The sequence below is a fragment of the Oryctolagus cuniculus genome, chromosome 19 (genome assembly GCF_964237555.1).
Source record: "Oryctolagus cuniculus chromosome 19, mOryCun1.1, whole genome shotgun sequence".
Taxonomy (NCBI): domain Eukaryota; kingdom Metazoa; phylum Chordata; class Mammalia; order Lagomorpha; family Leporidae; genus Oryctolagus; species Oryctolagus cuniculus.
In genome coordinates, this window is record NC_091450.1 from 42,583,438 (window position 1) to 42,608,444 (window position 25,007).

The window sequence follows — 25,007 nt, forward strand, 5'->3', positions numbered from 1 at the left end:
TACATACTTTGAGGTAGGGAAGCACTGTTTCATCGCATGCACACGGACTACAGACAAGAGGGGCTGGGGAGCATGACAGTTGAGAACTGTGTTGTATAATTATCAGGCACTTACCGTCAACCTGAGAATCTAATATACTGATAAATTCTTTAAGAAACAAAAAGAGGGGCTGAGTAACGTGAAGTGGGAAAGTCTGGGATGGGAAGGCCAGTCGTGAGGGGCAGTGACCGCTCCTGCTGGATCAGTTGGGGTCAGCCAAAAACAGGGTGGGAGTGGCCATGCTGGTCAGCAGTGCTGCGGCTTCAACAGAAACAGTCTTTTGGCTGTCTCCTTGAAGCTGCTCACTTTCCTTATCTCCTCTAATGGACCACACAGGACTGCGCTCCCCACACAGTGTTTTAACTACCAAGTCACATGTTGACAGTTAACGGCTCGATGCTAGGGTAGATTAAGACACTTGACCTAATGAGGGGACCCAGAGGTGGGACCACTACGAGGTCCCTGGAGCTTGCCCTTGGCAGAGTTCTCACCAGAGGGTTGCTTACATAAGCCTAGTCTGGCTAGCTTCTGCTTCCTGGCTAGCTCTCTGTAGGATCCTTCCTGTGCACACCACCACCACTGCCAGCCTCCACCAGATGCCAAACTGATGGGACCGCCTGATCCTGAATTGTGAGCTTCCAAACTGTAAGCCTACATGGACCACTTCAAACCTCCTGACAAACTGCCCTCAGGTATTCTGGGTAAAGTAATGAAAAACTAGGACATCAATGGCCCCAGAGTACAAGCCCCAGATCAGCCCTCGGGCTGGGCAGCCACCCTCTCCAGGCCCTCCCAGCACAGCCCAGGGGGCCCTTGTCTTCTCTGCTGCCCAACACTCCAGCCCAGACACATTCAGCCCCAAGGCTCCAGGCCTCGGCATCCCCAGGAGCAAAAAGGAGAGGACAGTGTGCCCACCAGTGAAGTCGGTGATGCTGAAAAAGAGGCAGTGGGGCTTAGGGATGGGCTCAGGTCAGAGTCCTGTGACAGGAGGAATCTTGGGGAGGGGGAGGGACGCAGGCACCAAGCAGGGCCAGAGGATCAGAAGAGGGAAGAAACAGAGAAGGGAAGTCTGCTCTGCACACTTCACCCCAAGACGGCTGACACCACTTCCTCTGGTGAAATCCCGTTCTGGGCCCCCCCAGACACCTCAGCAAACCCATACTCCTGGGGAGGAGGTGGGCAGAGCCTCCTGCAGGGCCAGCTCTGTGGGTCACCGAGGCCCCCAGGCCTCCGCCTCTCACCTGGCAGCAGTTGCAGGCTCCGAGTTGGCCATATTTAGTGATGATCCCACGGACTCTTTGCTGCTCTGTCCAAGGCAAGTCACAGATTATCCAGGGTGCTCACTGCTGGGGAGGGGAGCTCAGAGATACAGCTTTCTGTGGCCTAACCCCCAAACCAGATGCTGTCCACTCATAGCGAGGCTCAGAGCCTGCTGGGCAGCCAGGCCGAAGCGTCTCACTGGGGAGGAAGGCTCTCAGCGACTCCACAGGTCTGGACTCTGAGTCTCATGGTCTGAAGCCAAGCTGCTCTGAGCTTCTACCTCCCCGCAGATGCATTGCCCATTCTGGGGCTCACTCTACAGCTGTGGGGCTGCCCTCACCTTGGCCTTTAAATCTGGGGAAAGATGTGGACTCTGAACAAGGAGGTACCAGCAGTGAGAGGAGTTAGCTGGGCCTTTGTTCTGCTGGGTTCTACAAGAGGGGGAAGAAGATCAAGCCAGACACCCAGGTGCTGGGGTTGAGGACTGCGACCCCCACCATCTTCTCCTCACCTGGGAGCCATATCTTGGGGCACAGCGGGGCAGGGACTGCACCTGCCTGAGAGCCTGCACTGGTCCTGGGTAGCCCCCTCCCCTAGGATGAGACGGGAACAGACGCTCAAGCACCAGAGGACAGCCAGCCGAGGTGCGGGAGGGCAGTGATGGACTAAGTGACAAACAGCAGAGTCAGAGGCAGAGAGGTAGAGGGTGAGCCAGCAAGAGACAGCCCAGGTCATGCTGAGGAAGTGAGCTGGGCAGAGACTGAGGTGGGAGGAGGGCGTCCCAGCCAGCCACGGTCAGCACCAGGCCTCTCAGCAGAAGATGGGGCTGGATGTCCTTAGACAGGGCTGTCTTGGCCCTGACCACAAGGGAGGCCCTTGTGCAAGACTGGAAAAGAAGAAGCCAGATGCATGAAGGAAGTGCTGGCTTCCCTAAGTGGGGGTGTGGGGAGGAGCCCCCTCCCCAGCCGCCGCCTCGGTTCCCAGAGGAGCCTGTCCTCACTTCCCGGCGTGCTCTATACAACTCCCTGTCCCATACATCCTCCCAAAGGCCCTTCCGCAGGGCCCCTCCCCTGCCTGTCCTTAGCTGCTGCAGGAGTATCGGCCATGGCTGGGGCCCTACCGCACTCCCTGTTGCTGCTGCTGTCGCCACTGACAATGCTCCTTCAAGGTGGTAAGTGCCAGGGACTGCCCTGGAGGGCTCTGCCCTAACCAGAGGAGGGGGTCTGGGGGAGAAGATGGCCGGGCCTCTGGAGAGGGGCTGCCCAACCGACTGGGCAGGTCCACTCCAACCCTTCCTCTCCTGCCTCCCCCAGCCTGGAGAGGGGCACAGCAGGCAGGGGTCAGGCCTGCCATCTGTCTCATGACTGCCCAGGGAGAAGGAGCCGGCAGGCCTGGGGCTGGCCTGTCTCCTACAGCCACTTCAGTGTTTCTCCTCTGCTCTGCTCCTCTAGGGAACTCGGCTGGATCCACTGTATACCCTCCCTATGGAGTCTCCCAACCGGCACTTCTCTGGGCCCCCATTGGTGGCACTGTTGAAATCCCCTTCTCCTTCTGGTATCCCTGGAAGTTGGCCAAGAATCCCCACCCGACTATAACCTGGAGAAGAGGCTACTTCCACGGGGAGTTTATCTACAACCACACTCAGGCCTTCAGCCACAAGGATTATAGGAATCGGCTCTTTCTGAACTGGACACAGGGGCAGGAAAGCGGCTCCCTCAGGATCTCGAATCTGCAGCTCAGGGATGACTCCATGTACTTCTGCCGAGTGGGGCTGAACACACAGACAGACGGCTGGCAGGAGTGGCAGGCCCTCAGGGGAACCTCGCTCATCATCACTCCTGGTGAGTCCAGCTGCCCTGGCAGTCTCTAAGCGCACCCCTGCCGAGGCCTTGGTGACCACTGGTGTCCTCACCCCTCGGGCCCCATGCCTGACCCTTCCCTCAATGTCCTCCCCCTGCTCCTGGGCCCCGTCCAGGCCTTTGCCAGCTTTCTCTTTCTCTTTCCCTTAATTATCTCCAGCCCTAAACTCTCTCTCCCTCTCTACCCCTGTCCTCGAGCCTCAGCCCCTGACAGACTCCCAGTTCTCGTCCCTTCTTGCTCCTCACTGAAGCTCCATCTCTGTCTGCTCTGGACCCCACCCTGCATCCTCCAGGGGCAGCTCCCTTCACTTGTCCATGTCCATGTATGGGCACCATGTCTTGTCTCCCATAGCCATCAGCTCAACCCAGAACACCCGGTAGATGCCCAATGGATGGAGGTGGAGCTGTCCAGTGCTCAGCTGACACCCCATCACCTGGTTGTCCAGTCTCCCCATTTTCTGTGCTCCCCAGAACACATCCCTCCCCTCTCCCCTCTCTTGTCTCCTCCTTCTCTGCCTCCAGCCTCTTTACCTTCCTTGCCTCACACTGGCCCTTATCCTCTTCTCCTCATGCCATTATCCCCATCTCCACTCTGATCTTGCTCAGAAACAGCTGCTGCTGCCTGCAGAAGGCCGGGGGCCTGGGTTAAGTAACTCTGTCTGCAATTGCCATGACCCTACCGTAACAGGAGGCACTGCTTGCATCTTCATTTTACTGACAGGGAAACTGAGGCTAGCAGATCTGAACAGCTGCCCAAAGCCTCACTAGTGGGACAGATGGGACTTGACAGACCACTTCCCTGCAGAGGCTCCCCTCTTAATTACCAGTTCTTTGGCTTCGTCTGTGAAGCTGTTCATATTGTTTGCCTTGATCTACTCTGGACTTAACAAGGAAATGCATCGCCTACTTAGTAGGGGCATTGGAACCCGAGGTTTGTCTGTCTGTGAAGTCTGGGAAGTGGGTCTCTCTCAGAGGTGATAATAGGATACACTGGAAAACGAGGTCAGCTATGGGGGTTTGCTTTTTGTGATCACTTGTACTGCTGATTGTAAACAACTTCTGTGATAAATCCCTCCTTCCTTCTGGAATCAATACTCACTGCCTCCCGCTGGTAAACTCCTGAGCAAGACAGCCATGACTTATCTTTCTTGCCACATAAGGAAATATATAGAGGGAACAGGAAACACAGATTGTTATTCTTAATCTCTTCTTCCTTACTTAATTCCTCCTTGCATTTCTCATTTCTCTGCATCAGCATGAGTTTTTCCATCAATATTTTATTCAATTAATTGAATGTGCTGTCCCGTGTGCCTCTGCTCAGGTGTTTTAAAGTAATGAAAGCAGACTACTACACATGCTTCACAAAGATGCTTTGTAAACACAGAGCTCTTAGGAATTCAACATAGAATAGCAAAACTGGGAAATTCCACGAAAGTATTTGAAGATACTATTTGTAGAAACCTCACAGAAGGTAGAAGAAAAAATGCCAAAGGGTTAGCAACTGTGCAGGGGAGTAGATAACAACTCTTCCCCCTCAAAAAAAGATATGTTCACATCCAATCCCTACACCTGTGACCATCACCTTATGGGGCAAAAGAGTAGCTATTACCTTATTTGGTAATAGAATTGAATTAAGGATCTTGCAATGAGATTATCCATGATTAGCTGGGCTGTCCTTAAATGTATTCTCAGTTATCCTTAGAAGAGTGAGATGACACAGATGGAAGAGAAGGCTTGTGGCCACAGAGGCAGACTCTTTAACAATGACATCACAAGTTGAGGGATGCCTGTGAACACCTGCCAGAAAGAACCAAGAACAGATTCTTCTCCAGAGGGAACACAACCCTGCTGCCCCTTGAGCACAGACTTCTGGCCTCCAGAGCTGTGTGAGAACCAAAGTCTGCTATTTTATATCACCCAGATTGTGGTAATTTGTTATAGCTGCCATAGGGAAGCAATACAAAATCTATAATGAGAAGGATTAAGAGTCAAAGTGATCAGTTTCAATTCTGAATTGATCATAATGATAGGAATCAGTGTCAAAATGATCACATAAATCAGACTAGTGTCTGCTAATGCTAACTGATAGAATTAAAAAGGAGAGAACAATACAACATCGGAAGTGGGATACACAGCAGACTCATAGAATGGCAGATGTCCTAAACAGCAGTCTGGCCTCAGAATCAGCCCTTAAGGCATTTGGATATGGCTGAAGAACCCATGAGAGTATTTTAGGCATGGAAAGCCAAGACACTCTGGCAAAAACAAACAAACAAATACCCTAAATGAAAAATCTCTGCAAGTGAGATCACAGTGGAAAGAATGGGCCATCAAAGGAAGAGGTACCTTTCTCTGAAGGGAGGAGAGAACTTCCACTTTGACTATGACCTTGTCTAAATAAGATTGGAGTTGGTGAACTCAAGAGGCTTCCATAGCCTTGGCAACTCATTACAAGAGCCTAGGGTGGCCGGCGCTGCGGCTCACTAGGCTAATCCTCCGCCTTGTGGCGCCAGCACACCGGGTTCTAGTCCCGGTTGGGGCACCGGATTCTGTCCCGGTTGCCCCTCTTCCAGGCCAGCTCTCTGCTGTGGCCAGGGAGTGCAGTGGAGGATGGCCCAGGTGCTTGGGCCCTGCACCCCATGGGAGACCAGGAAAAGCACCTGGCTCCTGGCTCCTGCCATCGGATCAGCGCGGTGCACCGGCCGCAGCGTGCCGGCTGCGGCGGCCATTGGAGGGTGAACCAACGGCAAAAAGGAAGACCTTTCTCTCTCTCTCTCTCTCACTGTCCACTCTGTCAAAAATAAAAAATAAAAAAAAATTAAAAAAAAAAAAAAAGAGCCTAGGGTGATTACTGACACCATAAACAAGACTGTCAATTTGTTAGGTCAACAACAGGAGTCACTGTGCACTTACTCCTCATGTAGGATCTCTGTCTTCAATGTGTTATACAATGTGAATTAATGCTATAACTAGTACTCAAACAATACTTTACACTTTGTTTCTATGTGGGTGCAAACTGTTGAAATCTTTACTTAATATATACTAAATTGATCTTCTGTATATAAAGATAATTGAAAATAAAAAAACCAGGCTACTCCATGTTAGTTCCCTGATTGGTTCACGTAGCCTACCTTGTTAGCATGCACTTTCAGTTCTTTGATTGGTTCACGTAGCATGCCTAATTAGCATAGGCTTTCAGTACACTGGCTGTTATTCCTGCCTTCAGATTGCTGTTATCCTTGCCTTCTGATTGGTTGCTCTTCTGCTGATTGGTTAAATCTGGATCCAAATTTCAGAAAGGGACCAATCAGAGAGACCCACTTTGTATAAAAGAGCCTGCACTGGCAAGCTTCTTTGGTAGCTCCTCTCTTGGACTCTGCATCCAGACCTTTGTGGCAGGAATAAATCTCACATTGCTTACTGTTTAAAAAAAAAAAAAACTATAGTGAGAGATAAGAACATTAGAGGATCCAACCTCTGAAGGATTGGTGTTCCAGAAACAGAAGAAAGATCGTGGGGAAGATAACAGAGAAACAATGGCAAAAGTTTTCCAAAACAAGCCCAAACAGACGGACAAAAACACAATGACCTGTTCAGCAATACAAAATTCAAAAACACTGGGGACAAAAAGAATATTCTATAAATTTCAAGAAGCACATAGGGAAGTTGGAAAACAATAGTTGAATGCCTTGAAATTACTAGGGAAAGGGGCCGGTGCTGTGGCGTAGCAGGTAAAGCCGCTGCCTACAGTGCTGGCATCCCATATGGGCACTGGTTCAAGTCTTGGCTGCTCCACTTCTGATCCAGCTCTCTGCTATAGCCTAGAATGCAGTGGAAGATGGCCCAAGTCCTTGGGCCCCTCCACCTGCGTGGGAGACCCAGAAGAAGCTCCTGGCTTCAAACTGGCTCAGCTCTGGCCATTGTGATCATTTGGGGAGTGAACCAGCAGATGGAAGACCTCTCTTTCTCTGCCTAACTCTGCCTTTCAAATAAAATAAATCTTAAAAAAATTCCTAGAGAAAAACATTTCATTCGTTTGCTTAACAAATATTTTGACTGTGCCAAGTGCTAATCTGAAAAACAGCCATTTAAAAAAAAAAAAAAAACTGGGGTGATATTCGCCTGCTGGTTCAGATGCCTATTGGAATGCCCACACTCCATTACATGTGTCTGGGTTTCAGTCCCAGCTTGATCCCAGTTCCAGTGTCCTACTAATGCAGACCCTGGAGGGCAGCAGCTAGCTGATGGCTCAGGTAGTTAGGTCCCTACCATTTACATCTGGAGACCCAGATTAAGTTCCTAATTCCCAGATGCAAAAGAGGCCTATCCCCAACCTTCTGGGCATTTAGGGAATAACCCAGCAGATGGGAATTCTGTCTCTTTGTACCTCAAGTATGTTTTTTGTTTCTGTATTTGTTTTGGACAGGCAGAGTGGACAGTGAGCGAGACAGAGAGAAAGGTCTTCCTTTGCCGTTGGTTCACCCTCCAATGGCCGCAGTGGCCAGTGTACTGCACTGATCCGATGGCAGGAGCCTGGTGCTTCTCCTGGTCTCCCATGGGGTGCAGGGCCCAAGCACTTGGGCCATCCTCCACTGCACTCCCGGGCCACAGCAGAGAGCTGGCCTGGAAGAGGAGCAACCGGGACAGAATCTGGCGCCCTGACCGGGACTAGAACCCGGTGTGCCAGCGCCACAGGCGGAGGATTAGCCTAGTGAGCCGCGGCACCAGCCAAGAATTTTTTTTTTTAAATGTAGACAGTGATGTAACTTACTTTGTGGTGTAGGAAAAAGATAAATAAGCAAATAAGTGAACAACTTTTATGCCAAAGAAGAGAACAATGAGGCAGATAGGAAGCTGCTGAGGATGTCACTTTAAGACTGATTAGGGAACACCTTGGGGCTCACAGGCAGAGCCCCACAAGAAATGGACATGCAGACAGGGCAACTAGGGAGAACCTGGAGTAAGGCACAGTTTGGGAAACCAGCTGGGGATGGTGGCTAACCCTGAGACTATGAGCCGACTTCAGAAGCAAGGGGAGGGAATTCAGAGAGGGTAGGAATGTACAGGAGGGTCGCAGAGGAGCCATAGCCCCTGGAGAGACACAGTCAACACAGCCACCATGAGGGCCTGGGATGGAATACCCTGACCCACTCTACTCACGTCCATCTCCTGTGGGTGGCTCCCAATGGCCTTTGCGTGGGAAATCAGAGGGCAAGAGAGCCCATGGATGGAGTCTACCAGGCTGACCTCCAAAGGCACAAAGCAGGGTGGAGAGTAGTTGTGGAAATGTTATCTGGAGAAGTCAGCACAAAGACCCAACCTAGCTACAGATCTGTAGGAACTGGGGCAGGAGGGGCATGGCCGGGAGAACATTCTGGTAAAACAGGACAAGTGTGGCAGAAGCAGAGTGAAGGAACAGAGGGTGGAAAGAGATGAGGTCAGAGCCCGCAGTGGGGGCAGCTTGAAAGCCATGGGGAGACCTCTCTGACTTTTACTCTGAGAACAATGCAAGCTAGTGAGGGTTTCCTGCTGAGGTTTGAGATCTTACACTAAAAAAAAAAAATAATAAAAAAAAAAAAAGATTATTTTTTACTTGAAAGGCAGAGTTACAGAGAGGAGACAGAGAAGTATTCCATCCACTAGATCACTCCCCAAATGGCCACAACAGCCAGGGCTGGGCCAGGCTGAAGCCAGGAGCTTCTCCCAGGTCTCCCACATGGGTGCAGGGGCCCAAGGAGTTGGGCCATCTTCTGCTGCTTTCCTAGGTGCATTGGCAGGGAGCTGGATTGGAAGTGGAGCAGCCAGACTCGACCCAGTGTCCCTATGGGATGCCAGCACTGCAGATGGCAGCTTACCCACTGCACTACTGCACCAGCCCCTGAGTGACACTTTAAAAGGCTCCCTTTGGCTGTTGTGTGGGGAATAGGACTCTTAAGAGGGTCAGAAGCAGGGAGACCAGTGAGACGGAATGCACCTGGGTTTGAAAGCAGAGCAGGGCGGCGTCACGGCTCACTAGGCTAATCCTCCACCTTGCGGTGCCAGCACACCGGGTTCTAGTCCCGGTCGGGGCGCCGGATTCTGTCCCGGTTGTCCCTCTTCCAGGCCAGCTCTCTGCTGTGGCCAGGGAGTGCAGTGGAGGATGGCCCAAGTGCTTGGGCCCTGCACCCCATGGGAGACCAGGAGAAATACCTGGCTCCTGCCATCGGATCAGCGCAGTGCACCGGCTGCAGTGTGCCGACCACGGCGGCCATTGGAGGGTGGACCAACAGCAAAAGGAAGACCTTTCTCTCTCTCTCTCTCTCACTGTCCACTCTGCCTGTCAAAAAAATAAATAAATAAATAAAAGCAAAGCAGCCAGGATTTGCAGATGGACTGGATGTAGGGTGAGAAAGAGAGAGAAGAACCGAGGAGGACTCTAATGACTTTGGCCTGAGCACCTGAAAAGATGGACTTGCCATTTATGGAGGGGAAGCAAAGGGGGAGGAACAGGCTTGGGAGAACTCGAGAGTTAGTTCTGTCTTGGTGAGATGTTACTTGAGATACACGTGGAGCCTGAGTAAGCAGTAAGATCTACGAGTGTGCAGTGTAGGGGTAACGTTGGCGAGATACACAGGTTGGGAAGTCATCATGATATCACTTACCTCTGACGTCAGGGGACTGTAGAGATCACATAGGAATAAATATAGGCAGAAAGGAGGTCCTAGGACTGAGTCCTGACGACAGTGGTTGTAGAAGTGAAGAATAAGCAAAGACTAGAAGAAGCTGCGGGAGAGGTAGAGGAATCAAGAGAGGGTGATACACTAGAAACCAAGTGAAGAACTCACTTCACCAAAGGGAAATAGCTGATGTTGTAAAGTTGAGTCAAATGAAGAAAATGAGGATGTTGAGATATCTACATCCTCAATTTCAACAGTAGGAAGTGAACAGACAATTCTGTAAGACAACCAAATCGAGCAACAGCAATATACGCCTGCTATTTAAAAAAAGGAAGTAATACCGAAGAAATAACTAAAGGAGCTGAAAATAGCTGCCCTCCAGGAGTGGGAAGGGAGTGAGGAGTCACATGCAGGGGCCCTCGGTTTTCCATAAGCTATGTGTAATTTGTTCGCTCTAAATGACATGCTATACAACCGCAAAACAAGTAACTGCTATATTCTGAAACTAACAATGGTACTGCTAACCTCTACACATGGTAAAAACAAACATTCAAACAATACGGAAGGAAGTTAAATGACAAGTAACAGCCCCTCTACCCCAGCCCACTCACTCTCTCCGGTCATTACTCCTGCTTTCTGTGGAAATGATCTTACAGATATGGCATACATACGATCAAACTATATACTGTTCTGTAATTTCCAAATTGTTATTTTTAATATATCTCAAATATCTTTTCATGAAAGCTACTCCTTTTCTTAAATGAATGCATGGTATCCCATGGGAAGATGCATCATAACTTATTTAATCAGTCTTCTATCTAAAGACATTGGGGCAGGCACTGTGGCACAATGGCTTAAGCCACTGCTTGGGATACCCACATATATCAGAATGCCAGTTCATCAAATTTGGTCTCCCCTACTGCCAATCCAGCTTCCTGTTAACGCATCCTGACAGGCAGCAGATGCTGTCTCAAATAATCCCTGCCATTCTTGGGGGAGACCCAGATGGAGTTACAGGCTCCTGGCTTTTGCTAAGCACAGGACATTGTAAGCATTTGGGGAGTGAACCAGCTGATGGAAGTCTGTCTCTGTCTCTCTGCCACTCTTTCAAGTAACTGTAATAAAGAAACACTAAAACAAAAAACCCACCACCCCTGAAATAAATACAGACATTTAGGTTGTTGCTGCAACACAAAGCTGCAAAGAACACTTCAATACTTGGCAAGCAGGAGAAATTCCTAGCGCTAGAATTACTGGGACAAAGTAATGGGTCTCTTACTTTTCGATACATGTTCTCAAACTGTACTCTCAAAGGCTGTGCCGTATTACTTCTATTGTATGAGAGTTTCTTACCCTAAGTCCTTGCCAATACTGGATATTTTCCTTCACTCAGGCCATTTTTTTAAAGATTCATGTCTTAATCTGCATTTCAAAAAATTTTGAGTGTTATCAGGATTATGGTATCATTTTATGAAATGGATTAGAATTGCAGAATTTTCCATATTTTTCTACAGTATGGTAACTTCTCTCTGGGTATTATCTTTCCTTTAAATTTTTATTTATTTGAAACATGGAGAGAGGGACAGAGAGACCTTATGTGCTGGTTCAATCCCCCTAAAAACCTGCAACAGCTAGGGCTGGGCCAGCCTAAATTCAAGAGCCTGAAACTCAATTGGGGTCTCCCACTTGAGTGACAGGGACCCAAGTAATTGATCTATGACCTCTTCCTCCAAGGTATGCATCAGCAGGAAGTTGGATCAGAAGCAGAGAAGGGCTGGCACTGTGGTGTAATGGGTAAAATCAGCGCCTGCAGTCCCTGCATCCAATATGGATGCCGATTCAAGTTCTGTCAGCTCCACTTCTGATCCAGCTCTCTTCTATAGCCTGGGAAAGCAGTGGAGGATGACCCAAGTGCTTGGGCCCCTGTGCCTTTGTTGGAGACCCGGAAGAAGCTCTGGCTTTGGATTGACCCAAAACTAGCCGTTGTATTCATTTGAGGAGTGAACCAGCAGATGAAAGAATTGTTTTTCCCTCCCTCTGCCTCTCTATAACTGCCTTTTTTAAAATTATTATTATTTTTTTGACAGGCTAGTGGACAGAGAAAAAGACAGAGAGAAAGGTCTTCCTTTGCCATTGGTTCACCCTCCAATGGCCGCCGTGGCCGGCACACTGCGGGCAGCGCACCGCGCTGATCCGATGGCAGGAGCCAGGTACTTATCCTGGTCTCCCATGGGGTGCAGGACCCAAGCACTTGAGCCATCCTCCACTGCACTCCCTGGCCACAGCAGAGAGCTGGCCTTGAAGAGGGGCAACCAGGACAGAATCCAGTGCCCACCCGGGATTAGAAGCCGGTGTGCCGGTGCCACAAGGCGGAGGATTAGCCTAGTGAGCCGCAGTGCCGGCTTATAACTGCCTTTCAAATCAATAAATAAACCTAACAAAACAAACAACAACACTAGAGTCACAGGTGGCAGCTTTACCTGCTATGACACAATGCATGCAGACTCCTTGTTTTTATTTTCTAAATAGCAAGTAACTATAAATTTTTTACTAACTTCAAAATTTTAAATGCTCTATTGAGAGATGATGTTTACTATTTCTAGTAAGAGTAGACATAAAATTTGGTTCACAATAATCTAAAGGTAAATTTTTTCCTGTAGCTGTTATGTTAGTTTTTTACTGGTACATTAAACATCTCTACAAAGGAGGTATTAACTATTTGTAGTAGCTTTTAAATCACGTTTCTGATATAAACTATGTGTGTTCATGGGCCTTTTCCCACTTATTAAAACAGCCCTGGAAGAGCTGGCGTTGTGGCTTAGCAGGTAAAACCACTGCCTCCAGTGCCAGCATCCCACATGGGCGCCGGTTCAAGTCCCAGATGCTCCACTTCCAATCCAGCTCTCTGCTATGGCCTGGGAAAGCAGTGGAGGATGGCTCGAGTCCTTGGGCCCCTGCACCCATGTGGGAGACCCAGAAGAAGCCCCTGGCTCCTGGCTCCTGGCTCCTGGCTCCAGATCGTAGCAACTCTGGCCGTTGCAGCCACCTGGGGAGTGAACCAGCAGATGGAAGATCAATCGATCGATCGATTGATCTCTCTCTCTCTGCCTGTTTCTCTGCCTTTCAAATAAATCTTAAAAAAAAAAAAAAAGTCCTGTAAAACAACTGCCTGTGCACCAAGTCTACCTACACAGGTCCCTGAGTGGTCAGGTTCAGAGATGAAAGCAGCCTGGTGGGTGTCAGGGTTTTGGGGAGCAGAGAATGGAGAGCTGTGGTTGACTGGCTTCACCTTTCATCCCAGACATTGAAAAAGTTCTGTTGAAGGCCGGCACTGCGGCTCACTAGGCTAATCCTCCACCTGCAGCACCAGCACTCTGGGTTCTAGTCCTGGTTGGGGCACTGCATTCTTTCCCAGTTGCTCCTCTTCCAGTCCAGCTCTCTACTGTGGCCCTGGAAGGCAGTGGAAGATGGCCCAAGTGCTTGGGCCCTGCACCCCATGGAAGACCAGGAGGAAGCACCTGACTCCTGGCTTCGGATCGGCGCAGCGCACCAGCTGTAGCAGCAATTTAGTGGGTGAAGCAATGGAAGAAAGACCTTTCTCTCTCTCTCTAACTCTGCCTGTCAAAAATAAAAAAGAAAAAGAAAAAGTTCTTTGGATGGAAGGAGATCATGATTGCACAACAACATGAATGTACTTAATGCCTCTTGGCTTAATATGTCTGAAAACACACTTTGTGTAATATATATTGTCAGCAATAACAAAGTGCTTTTAGCATGTGATTCCGTTCTCCTGTTTGTAAGGGAAAGATGAGGTTGAGGTGTGGTATAGCATCTGGATGGAAGCTGAGCAATGTGGATTCTAACCCTTGACACTACACCATGTTCCTCCCTTCCTTGTGCAGCTTTTTTTTTTTTTTTTTTTTTGACAGGCAGAGTGGACAGTGAGAGAGAGAGACAGAGAGAAAGGTCTTCCTTTTGCCGTTGGTTCACCCTCCAATGGCCACTGTGGCCGGCGCACCGCGCTGATCCGAAGGCAGGAGCCAGGTACTTCTCCTGGTCTCCCATGGGGTGCAGGGCCCAAGTACTTGGGCCATCCTCCACTGCACTCCCTGGCCACAGCAGAGAGCTGGCCTGGAAGAGGGGCAACCGGGACAGAATCCGGCGCCCCAACCGGGACTAGAACCCGGTGTGCCAGCGCCGCTAGGCAGAGGATTAGCCTAGTGAGCCGCGGCGCTGGCCCATTGTGCAGCTTCTTAAAGCAGCTCCCTGGCTTCACTGTTCCTCCACAACTGGGAACACAATGCAACACTTCCACCCAGGTGCCCATCCCACCAAAGCATTTAATGCTAATGTCTCATCTCCCCAGCCACCAAGACCACCACTCGGAGACCCACCAACATAGCCTCCACTGCAGCCACCACAGCAGGCCTCAGGGTCACAGAAGGCAGAGGGAGCCCGGAGTCACAGCCTCTGAGTCTGGAAGCTGCAGTCGGGCTGGCAGTGGCCACTACTGTGCTCATAATTGCGATTTTGGGACTGCTGGTCTTTCTCAGGTGGAAGAAAACGAAAGGTGAGTAGACAAGCACCCATTCTCCCCCAAGCTGCCCAATGGCAAGTTTCTCAACACCCACCTGCATCAGAGTCCTGAAAATTGCAGGGCCTGGCGGGGCTCCCTTAAAACTCACCAAATCAGGCCCTGAGGTCTGTGCTTGGTGACCTGCATCTGTCACAGGCTCCTCAAGTGAGGTTTGGGAAGATGTAAGTAGAGAACCATCCATCCCTCTCCACACAATCTGATCACTTTCCACATTCCTCCTGCCTCAGTCATTTCTCCTCCATCCTCCCCCTTGTCTCATGGTTGGAAGGAGGGAGGGTCCTGCCCTGGGAAAGTGAGGAGACAGCAGAAGGGACAAGAAGTTGGCTCAGGCCGGCGCCGCGGCTCAATAGGATAATCCTCTGCCTGCAGCACCGGCACACCGGCTTCCAGTCCCGGTCGGGGCTCCGGATTCTGTCCTGGTTGCCCCTCTTCCAGGCCAGCTCTCTGCTGTGGCCAGGGAGTGCAGTGGAGGATAGCCCAAGTGCTTAGGCCCTGCACCCCATGGGAGACCAGGATAAGTACCTGCCTCCTGGCTTCGGATCAGCGCGGTGCGCTGGTCATGGCGGCCATTGGAGGATGAACCAACGGCAAAAGGAAGGCCTTTCTGTCTGTCTCTCTCAATGTCCACTCTGCCTGTCAAAATAATAATAATAATAATAAGTTAGCTCAGCTCTGCAAGCACTGGATGATTGCCACCTGCTAGATCTGGTTTGAAATCAAGGATACAAAAGTAAATGAAGCATACATTGCCTTCAAGAACTCAGCTGGTGGAGGGACATATCTTTTTTTTTTTTTTTTTTTTTTTTTTTTTTTGACAGGCAGAGTGGACAGTGAGAGAGAGAGACAGAGAGAAAGGTCCTCCCTTGCCGCTGGTTCACCCTCCAATGGCCGCCGCGGCTGGCGCGCTGCGGCCGGCGCACCGCACTGATCCGATGGCAGGAGCCAGGAGCCAGGTGCTCCTCCTGGTCTCCCATGGGGTGCAGGGCCCAAGCACCTGGGCCATCCTCCACTGCACTCCCTGGCCACAGCAGAGGGCCGGCCTGGAAGAGGGGCAACCGGGACAGAATCCGGCGCCCCAACCGGGACTAGAACCCGGTGTGCCGGCGCCGCTAGGCGGAGGATTAGCCTAGTGAGCCGCGGCGCCGGCCAGGGACATATCTTAAGGGTGAATGGCCTCATTTGATAAGGGCTAGGGTTGCAAGAAAAGTAGCCAGGGAGGACTTCCTAGAGGAAATGACATGGACCAAACGTCTGAAAAAATAAAAAAAAAAGGGAATAGACATTTGCCACAGTGGTTGAAATGCCTCTTGGGGTACCTGCCTCCCATACAGATGTGGCTAAGTTCATGTCATGACTCCACTTCCTATCCAGCTTCCTGTTAATACATACCCTAGAAAACATCAGGTAAGGTCCCAAGTACTTGGGTTCCTGTCACCCTCATGCAAGAGACTTGTTGAGTTCCTAGATACTGGCTTTGCTCTGGCCCAGACCCAGCTGTTGTGGGAATATGGGGGAATGAACCAACAGCTGGGAGCACTCTGTCTCTGTCCTTTCTGTCTCAGTCTCTCTGCCTTCTGAATAAATAAATGAAAAAAAATTCAATTAAAGAAAATAATGATACATGAAGCAGTGAGGGTAGTGAAGAGGCTACTCACTGGCCTTAGAGATGGAATAAACTGTTCCTAGGACTGTAGGGATCCCAACGCTGGAGGCAGAGCAGGAGAGAGGAGAAGAGCCCCTGTCATTCACATCCACGAGCCTCTGTTCCTGGAGATGAGGTGAAGCAGCAACGTGGCAGCCCCAGTTCCTGCTGCAGACATGGGACCAGGCTGTGGGGGAGATCCTGGGGGTGGGCAGGCACATCAGTCTAAGGCAGTGGTGCTGTGTAAGGAGGGGCCGGGGCAGATCCCAGCAAAGCTTAAGCAGTAAAACCAGGCAGAGGTGATGACTAGGTTGATGTGGCCATGAGGGAGCAGTTTCACGTTTCGACAGGGTTGAATGAGGGTGTGATGAAACCATCATAAATGGAGAGTAATTAGGGAATGGAGGAGGAGGACCATGTGTCAAAAGGAAATATGATGCCTCTAGTTTGGGATCCATTACACTTGAGACACTGGCCTGTCTCTGAGTAGACTTGTCCATCAGAAAACTGGATGTGTACATTTTCCACTCAAAGCAAAGGTCAAACTAGCAGCATTAATTGTTTATGCCCCAATATCCTCCAACTGTAGTTGAAATTACTCTCAAGAAAACATGCAAAGAAAGGAGATTCGTCACATCAGAACTTAAAGCACAAAGGGGAAGAGATAAGAGTCTGATCAGCCTGCAGGAGAACCCTGGTTTCACATCCTAGCCAGCAAAGCTGAGATACAACAGGATAGATGCTGTGGGCTTCAACCCCTACATGGAGTCGTCTGGATGGCCAAGAGTTAGCACTGTGTGATCACTGGCACTCACAATTACTAAGCTACAATCACTAAAATAATATAATATTCACATAATAAAGAGAAGGCAGTAGAGGATGGCCCAAGTGCTTGGGCCCTCCACCCGCATGGGAGACCAGAAGGAAGCATCTGTCTCCTAGCTTCAGATCAACACAGCATGCCAGCCGTGGCGGCCATTTGGGGGGTGAGCCAATGAAAGGAAGACCTTTCTCTCTGTCCCTATCTCTGTCTCACTCTGCTTGCCAAAAAAAAAAAAAAAAAAAAAAAAAAAAAAAAAAAAAAAAAAATCTTAAAAGAAAAGTAAGATCACAAGTCTGTCTACAATTAAAACAAACAATAAAATAATGCAAAAAACTTAGAATAGGGGCCAGCGCTGTGGCGTAGCAGATAAAGTCGCTGCCTGCAGTGCCAGCATCCCATATGGGCACCGGTTCAAGTCCCAGCTGCTCTACTTCCAATCCAGCTCTCTGCTATAGCCAGGGAAAGCAGTAGAAGATAACCCCCTTGGGCTCCCACGCCCATGTGGAAGATCTGGAAGAAGCTCCTGGCTCCTGGCTTCAGATTGGCGCAGCTCCAGTCATCTGGGGAGAGAACCTACAGATGGAAGACTTCTCTTTCTCTCTGCCTCTCTGTAACTCTGCCTCTCTAATAAATAATCTTAAAAAAATTAGGACAAAAACTAACCAAGGAGGGGAAGAACTTGTATACTGAAAGCCAAACTACTATTGAAAGATATCAGAAATAATACAAATGAATGAAAAAACATCCCTTATTCAGGGATTGGAAGAATTAATGTCAAAAGTTCCACTGCACCCAAAACAATCCACAGAATCAATGCAATCCTTATCAAAATCCTAATGGCCTTTCCTGCAGAAATGAGTCATATGCAATCTCAAGGTACTCCAAATAGCCAAGTGTACTGGACACATACTTCCTTATTTCCCAAAAACATATTTCAAAGTTTCAGTAATCAAAAAATCATGATACTGCAGACAAACAGACCAATGGAATAGAATAGAGATACCAGAAGTGCCCATAAAATCTTGACTATATGGCCAATAATCTTCAACAAGAATGCCAACACCACTCTATAGGAAAAGGATAGTGTCTTCAACAAAGAGTGCTGGGGAAAGTACATATCCATAAACAAAAGAATGAGGGGCCGGCGCTGTGGCACAGAGGGATAAAGCCCTGGCTTGAAGTGCCAGCATCCCATATGAGCCCGTTTGAGACCCAGTTGCTCCACTTCTGATCAAGCTCTCTGCTATATCCTGGGAAAGCAGAAGAAGATGGCCCAAGTCCTCGGGCCCCTACACCCGTGTTGGAGACCTGAAGGAAGCTCCTGGCTTCTGGCTTTGGGTCAGCACAGCTCTGGCCATTGAGGTCAACTGGGGAGTAAACCAGCAGATGGAAGACTTCTCTCTGTGTAACTCTGACTTTCAAATAAATAAATTTAAAAAAATGAAAATTACCCCTTATCTTATACCAGAAATAAAATTCAAATGGATTACATAACAAAATATAAGACCTCCAAATCATAAACCTCCAGGGGAAAAAACAGAGAGGAAAAACCTCAAGACATTGGACTTGGCAGTTACTTTTGTGGATGACACCAAAAACACAATCCCTATAGGAAAAGATAGGCCAATAGAGCTACACCACACACATAAACACTCTAGTTCACCAAAAGACACAATCAACAGAATGAAAGGTAACCTACAGAGTTGGAGAAAATATTTGTAAATGTTTTCCAAGGGGTTAATATCTAGAATATAGTGAGTTCCACAATTCAACCAAAAATCAAATAGCCTGATTAAAAAGGGGAGCGAGGCATGTTTGATCTAGCAGCTGGGATGCCTGCATTCCATACTGGAATGCCTGAGTTCAAGGCCCACCTCTGGCTCCTGAACAAAACTTCCTGCAGGCGCAGACACTTGGAGACAGCTGGTGATGGCTCAAGTAACTGGGTCCCGGTCATCCCATAGGAGACCAGGACTGAATTCTCAGTTTCCAGCTTCATCTCTGGCCCAGCTCCAGCTTGCACAGGCATCTGGGGAGTGAGGCAGCGGATGCGGGCTGGCCGGCATGTTTGTTCATTCTCATTCTGTCTCCCTCTCATAAATAAAGTGCACAGAGCAGACATTTGGCCGAGGGGTTAGGACCACAGTTGAGATGCCTAGGCCCCATATCAAAGTACTTAGGTTCAATACTCACCTCTGGCTCTTGACAACACCTCCTCCTAATACAGATCTTGGGAGGTAGCAATGACTGGTTCCTGCCACCACCTGGCAGACCTGGAATGAATTCCTGGCTAATAGCTTTGGCTTCTGCCCAGATGGCCATCACAGGCATTTGGTGAGTGAACTTGCAGATGGAGACTCTCCCCTCTCCCTGTCTGTATGCCTCTCAAATAAACTTTTTTTTAAAGATTATTATTATTTTATCTGAGAGTTAGAGTTACAGACAGGGAGAGGAAGAGACAGAGAGAAAGGTCTTCCTTCCATTGGTTCACTCCCCAAATGGCCGCAATGGCTGGAGTTGCGCCGATCCGAAGCCAGGCGCTTCTTCCTGGTCTCGCATGCGGGTGCAAGGGCCCAAGGACTTGGGCCATCTTCTACTGCTTTTCCAGGCCATAACAGAGAGCTGGACTGGAAGAATAACAGCCGGGACTAGAATCGGCACCCACATGGGATGCTGGCGTCACAGGCAGAGGATTAACCTACTGTACCACAGCGCTGGCCCGTCAAACTTTTTAATAGACGAAAGATATAGACATTTCTCAAAAGATGGTATAGTCAGAAAATATATGAAAAATATTCCACATCACTAATCATTCACCACTACCCATTAAGATAACTACTACTTTAAAAAAAAAAAAGAAAAGAAAATAACAGATTTGACAAGACTGTGAAATAATTAGAAGCTTTATGCACTCTTAGTGTGTGAATGTAAAAAGTTGCAATTGCCAGTGCTGTGGAATAGCGGGTTAAGCTACTGCCTGCAATGCTGGCATCGCATATAGGGGCCAATTCAACTCTCAGATGCTCCACTTCCAATCCAGCACCCTGCCAACGCAACTGGGAAAGTAGTGGAAGATGCCCCAAGTGCTTGGGCCCATGCACCCATATGGGAGATCTGGAAGAAGCTCCTGGCTTGGGTCTGGCCCAGCCCTAGCTGTTGAGGCCATTTGGGGAGTGAATCAACAGATGGAGGATTCTGCTGGTCTCTCCCTCTAATTTTCAAATTAAAAAGAAAAATGCAAAAAATTAAATTTTAATTAAAAAGTTACAGCTGTTATAGAAAACAGTATGGAGGTTCCTCAAAATTTTAAAACAGTACAACCATACACCCATGTTTGTACACCCATGTTCAAAACCGTATTAGTTACAATCCAGAGTGGCAGCAACTGAAATGTCCACTGACAGATGAATATATAAACAGAATGAGTTTACACATACAATGAAATAGTATCATCGTAAAAAAGAAGAAAATGGAGCCAGCACTGTGGCATGGTGGTCTGGGCCTCCGTCTGTGGCACCAGTATCCCATAAGCGATGCCAGTTTGAGTCCCAGCTGCTCCACCTCCAATCTAGCTCTCTGCTGTGGCCTGGGGAAGCAGTAGAGGATGGGCCAAGTCCTTGGGCCCCTGCACCCACATGGGAGACCTGGAGGAAGCTCCTGGCTTTGGATCAGCCCAGATCCAGCCATTGAGGCCATTTGGGGAGTGAGCCAGTAGATGGAAGACACCTCCCTCTGTCTCTCTCTCTCTCTCTGCCTCTCTCTCTCTGCCTCTCTGTAGCTCTGCATTTCAAATAAACATATCTTTGGGGGCAAAAAAAAGAAGGAAATTCTTTTATTTATTTGAAAGGCAGAGTCACAGAGAGGGAAAGGCAGAAAGAGAGAGGTCTTCCATCCATTGGCTCACTCCCCAGATGGCCACAATGGCCAGAGCTGTACAAATCTGAAGGCAGGAGTCAGGAGCTTCCTCTGGGTCTCTGGGTGCAGTGGCCCAAGCACCTGTGCCATATTCGTCTGCTTTCCCAGGCCATGGCAGAGAGCTGAATTGGAAGCGGAGCAGCCAGGACTCAAACCAAGTGCCCATATGGGAGGCTGGCACTGCAGGCAGCATCTCTACCCACTACCCACTACACCATGGCCCCCGGAAGGATTCTGACATCTGATCCAACATGGATGAACACTGAAGACATTATACTAAGTATGATAAAATAAACAAATCTCAAAAAGGCGAACACTGTATGATTCCACTGAGTAAGGAGCTTGAGCAAAATTAATAGAAACGGAAAGTAGAATTGTGGTTGCCATGGGTTGGGAGGAGGCAGAAATGGGAAATTATTGGGTGGAGTGTCAGTTTTGCAAATGAAAAAGTCCTGGAGATCTGTTTCATTACAATATAAATATACTTAACATTACTGAACTGTACACTTGGAGATGGTTAAGATGGTAGTCTATGTGTCTTTTTTAAAAGGTTTATTTTTTCATCTGCTTGAAAGGCAAAGTACTGATTTCCTGCTATCAGGAAGAGAGAGAGAAACAAGATCTTCCATTCACTGGTTTATTCCCCAAGTGCCTGCAACAGCCAGGACCAGACCAAGATGAAGCCAGGAGCCCACAGCTCCTTCCAGGTCTCCCAGATGAGTAGCAGAGACCCAAGCACCCAAGCTGCTGCCTCCCAGGATGCATTAGCAAGAAGCTAGATTGGAAGCAGAGCAGCCAGGATTCAAACCAGCACTCCAATATGGGAAGCAGGTGTCCCCAACAGTCGTCCATCCCACTGCACCACAGCATCTTTCCCTCTATGTGTCTCTACAATGTTTATTTGAAAAGGAGAGACAGAAGTACAGAGAGACTGCCTACCTGCTGGTGCACTCCCTCAGTGCCTGCAACAGCCAAGGCTGGGCCAGGTGTAAGTCAGGAGCCCAGAATTCCATCCAGGTCTCCCACTTGGGTAATAGGCATTCTGTGCTTGAGCTATTTGCTGCTGCCTCCTAGGAAATGCATTCTAGCAGGAAGCTAGAATGGAAAGAGCTGGGACTCAAACCCATGCACTCTGGTACTACTGGTGGACATCCCAAGCAGCTGCTTAAGCACTATACAAATGCCCTCTACTTATGGGTCTTTTATCACAAAACGAAAAAAATCTGTTTAAGTTTTAGGGAGAAGGAAGTAGGGAGGGAAGAGGAGAATGCTAAAAAAGAAAAGCTGTAATATGAAAATGGCAGAGTTTCATTTTTCACATTCTCAGGTCCTATATTCAAAGAAAGAAATGAGTTGCAGGGCCGGGATGAGGAGTGGGAGTGGACGGGCTTGACTTGGGGGAGTGGCAAGTGCTGTGGTCAGAGGCTGTCTTTGTGCCTGAGGAGAGCCCCGAGATGAGGAGGGAGGTAGAAAGGACATCCACGTGGCAGAGGCCCTCAGCAGGACGTGCAGGGGACTGGGTACGGGAGAGACAGCATGGGTTTCAGGAGACAGGACCAGGTGGGGGGTGGCATCGGAACACCCTAGGAGGGCACAGAAGCCTGAGTGACAGAAAAGCCAACTGCATGTGTGCAAACCCCATGCAGAGGGAGAGCACAGGGGCTGCTTCTGCAGGGCACGGGGAGGGGGCAGGGAGGACATGTGTGGTCTGGCCTCAGAGTGCCCACTGGGTACCAGCTGCTCCCAGCTACACTGCTGCCCTGGCACCTCTGAGCAGTCTCAGGGCAGGACACGGCAGAGAAGGCGGGTAGAGTGGCCATACGTGTGACACTGATGCGCCCTTGGTCCTCCCACAGGTCGGCCGGCCACAGCCAAAACCCCAGCCAGGTGAGTGCTTGGACTCCTAGGGGTGGGTGGGTGTCGCTCCCCCTCTTCACGGAGGAACGACACAGGACCCTGCGCTGTTCTTTTGTCTGCTCGGCCCTTCCCGGGTTTGCTACTGGTTCTTCCCGGGTTGGCTGCCGTCCCTTCCACCTCCGTGGAAGGGCGGTGCCCCCTGCCACTTTCCCCACTTCTGCGGGGGAGTGGCACACCGCCGGCTGGCTCTCTTGGGGGCTGCTCAGGTGTTCCTTCAGATAGATGTTCCACTTAGATGTTCCTGGTGCATGTTGTCTCTCTCCTCCTTTATAGTCCTCTTCCACCAATCCCAACTCTGCTACCCACACACCGAGTACGCTGCTCTCCTCCAATCAGGAGCAGGATCAGCTCCTGCAGGTTACTGGTTGAACTGGAGGCAGCTGTGTAAAAGTTGTTTTTACTCCTCTCCCAGCGCCATATTGTGGGAGAGCAGATGCATAGAATAAGTCTTAATTCCAGTAACTTAGTCTAGTCCGAGTTGCTCCCCACAGGTGGGGTGGGTCCCGGTTTGAGAAACAGGGAGCTAGCAGCCTTATACAAAGCCCCCAGCGTGATTCACAGCCCATCTCGAGGCCCCAACTCACCAGGTCCGTGTCCTCTCCCTCGGACAACCCGGGCTGTTGACTTCCTCAGCCTCCGTCCTGCTGTCTCTCTGTCTCAGAACCTCTTCCCAGATGCAGCGCTCTTCCACTTGTCCCTCTTCTCTCTTGCTCTCTGCCCAAGCTGTCCTTGGCCCACGGTGCACCTCACAGGGGACCCATGCATGCTCTGCCTGCGGTTCCTGAGCCTGTCTTTTCTCTAAAGCACTGGCAGTCTCTGCCTCCCTGTCCTCTGCCAGCCCCACCTCTCCTGTCCTCCTCACCTCCACCTCTCCTTTTTCTCCTGCCCCTTCATGCCATCACCATATTTTCCCTGCTGGAAGCCCCTCTCCCTGCTGTGTCTTTACAGCTGTCTCCTCCAGCCCTCTTCCGCACAGGAACCAGGCTGAGTCCCTGCCCAGAGAACCTGGTGTCATTCCCCCAGCTTAGCCAACGCAGTGCCCACAGAGGCAGAGAACAGGGGTTGACCCTTCCTTCCTCTGCCTCCCTTTTGTCTCCCCACTACCAGCAGCTTCCCCAGAATATCCACCTCCAGTCAGCACTGGGGGACCTCCGCCAGGCCACTCCACACACTGCCTCGATTCCTCCTCCAGGCAGCCTCCTTCTGAAAGCCCCAAACCATAGCACTCACCCTGAGGCCAGGCCACGTTGCAGGATGCCTGCAAGGACAGCCAGGCCCTGTATGTGTCTCACCTCTGCTCTGCCCAGACTACCTATTCCCACTCTCACTCCCATACAGGGAACACTTACAACACACTGAGGAGACATACGAGAATACTGGGAATAAAGGTAAGTCCTCACCCCGGCCTGCCTTAGTGTCTGCCCTCAGCCCTTCCTTCCTCCCAAACACCTCCCTACATGGGTGCCCCTCGCAACACTGTCCCCATTACCCTTCCTCACCCCAACCCTCCCGTGTGATCCTGACCTAGCAGGAAGGTGCTCGGTGCTTCCTGAGCCCTTTGAGTGCTAGGGCCCTGCCCATCTCTCCACCCTGGCTGTCACACCACACCATCTCCACACACCTTATTTCTTTTCTAGGACGACTTACAGAACCCACACCCGACCTCAAGGTAAGCTGCTCAGGAGTTTGAAGGAGATTAAGGGAATCTTGAAAAAGGTTAAGTGGAGGGAATGTAAGGTGCTCCACCTCTGCAGACTAATCCTTTCTCGTTCTGCTCTTGCCCAGGATGACAGCATCACCTATGCCTCCCTTGCCTTCTCCAGTCCAACCTCGCTGGGAGCACCTCTCCACCATCCTTCCTATAACAGCCCCCAAGAAGAGACCTTGTACTCTGTCTTAAACACCAAATGAGTGGGACCGAATGATGTCATCCTTAGAGGAAACCACATACCCACGAGGAAGCATCACTGCTGCCACCAACAACAGAGGCCACAAATAGATGACTCAGACATGAGCAGGTGTCAAAGGCCACAAAGGAACCGAGGCAAACAGACACTGCCCCTTCTTTCAACTTCTTGGCCATTTCCCACAAAAATAAATATGCAGAGAACTTGCCTGAAGACATCTAAGGAGAAAATGAACCACCTTCAACTTCAGTCTCTCCCACCAAAAACGAACTCCAATATACAGACCACACCCAAAACCCCTCCTCCAGAACTTTCCTTCAGCGACTGCCTCAGGCCACAGCACACAAATCCCTAGACACTGCTAGTCTTCCCAGAACCCAAGGCCTGCCCTG

General features: G+C 49.8%; 1 protein-coding gene across 1 annotated transcript; it reads left to right on the forward strand.

The window, feature by feature from the left end:
- Nucleotides 1-1,195: 1,195 nt before the first annotated feature.
- On the forward strand, nucleotides 1,196-24,828 carry PILRA (paired immunoglobin like type 2 receptor alpha). The gene is made up of 7 exons (XM_008258031.4): nucleotides 1,196-2,470; nucleotides 2,751-3,140; nucleotides 14,181-14,384; nucleotides 22,648-22,678; nucleotides 24,047-24,096; nucleotides 24,346-24,377; nucleotides 24,494-24,828. The coding sequence occupies exons 1-7, from the start codon at nucleotides 2,209-2,211 to the stop codon at nucleotides 24,617-24,619; spliced, it is 1,095 nt and encodes a 364-aa protein (XP_008256253.1). The 5' UTR covers nucleotides 1,196-2,208; the 3' UTR covers nucleotides 24,620-24,828.
- Nucleotides 24,829-25,007: the final 179 nt, after the last annotated feature.

Bases quoted from the DNA above. Each gene is read 5' to 3' on its own strand.
- PILRA (XM_008258031.4), top strand. From the start codon at position 2,209: ATGAAGGAAGTGCTGGCTTCCCTAAGTGGGGGTGTGGGGAGGAGCCCC. The intron at 2,471-2,750 runs GTAAGTGCCAGG...CTGCTCCTCTAG, and splicing joins GACAATGCTCCTTCAAGGTG to GGAACTCGGCTGGATCCACT. The intron at 3,141-14,180 runs GTGAGTCCAGCT...TCATCTCCCCAG, and splicing joins CTCGCTCATCATCACTCCTG to CCACCAAGACCACCACTCGG.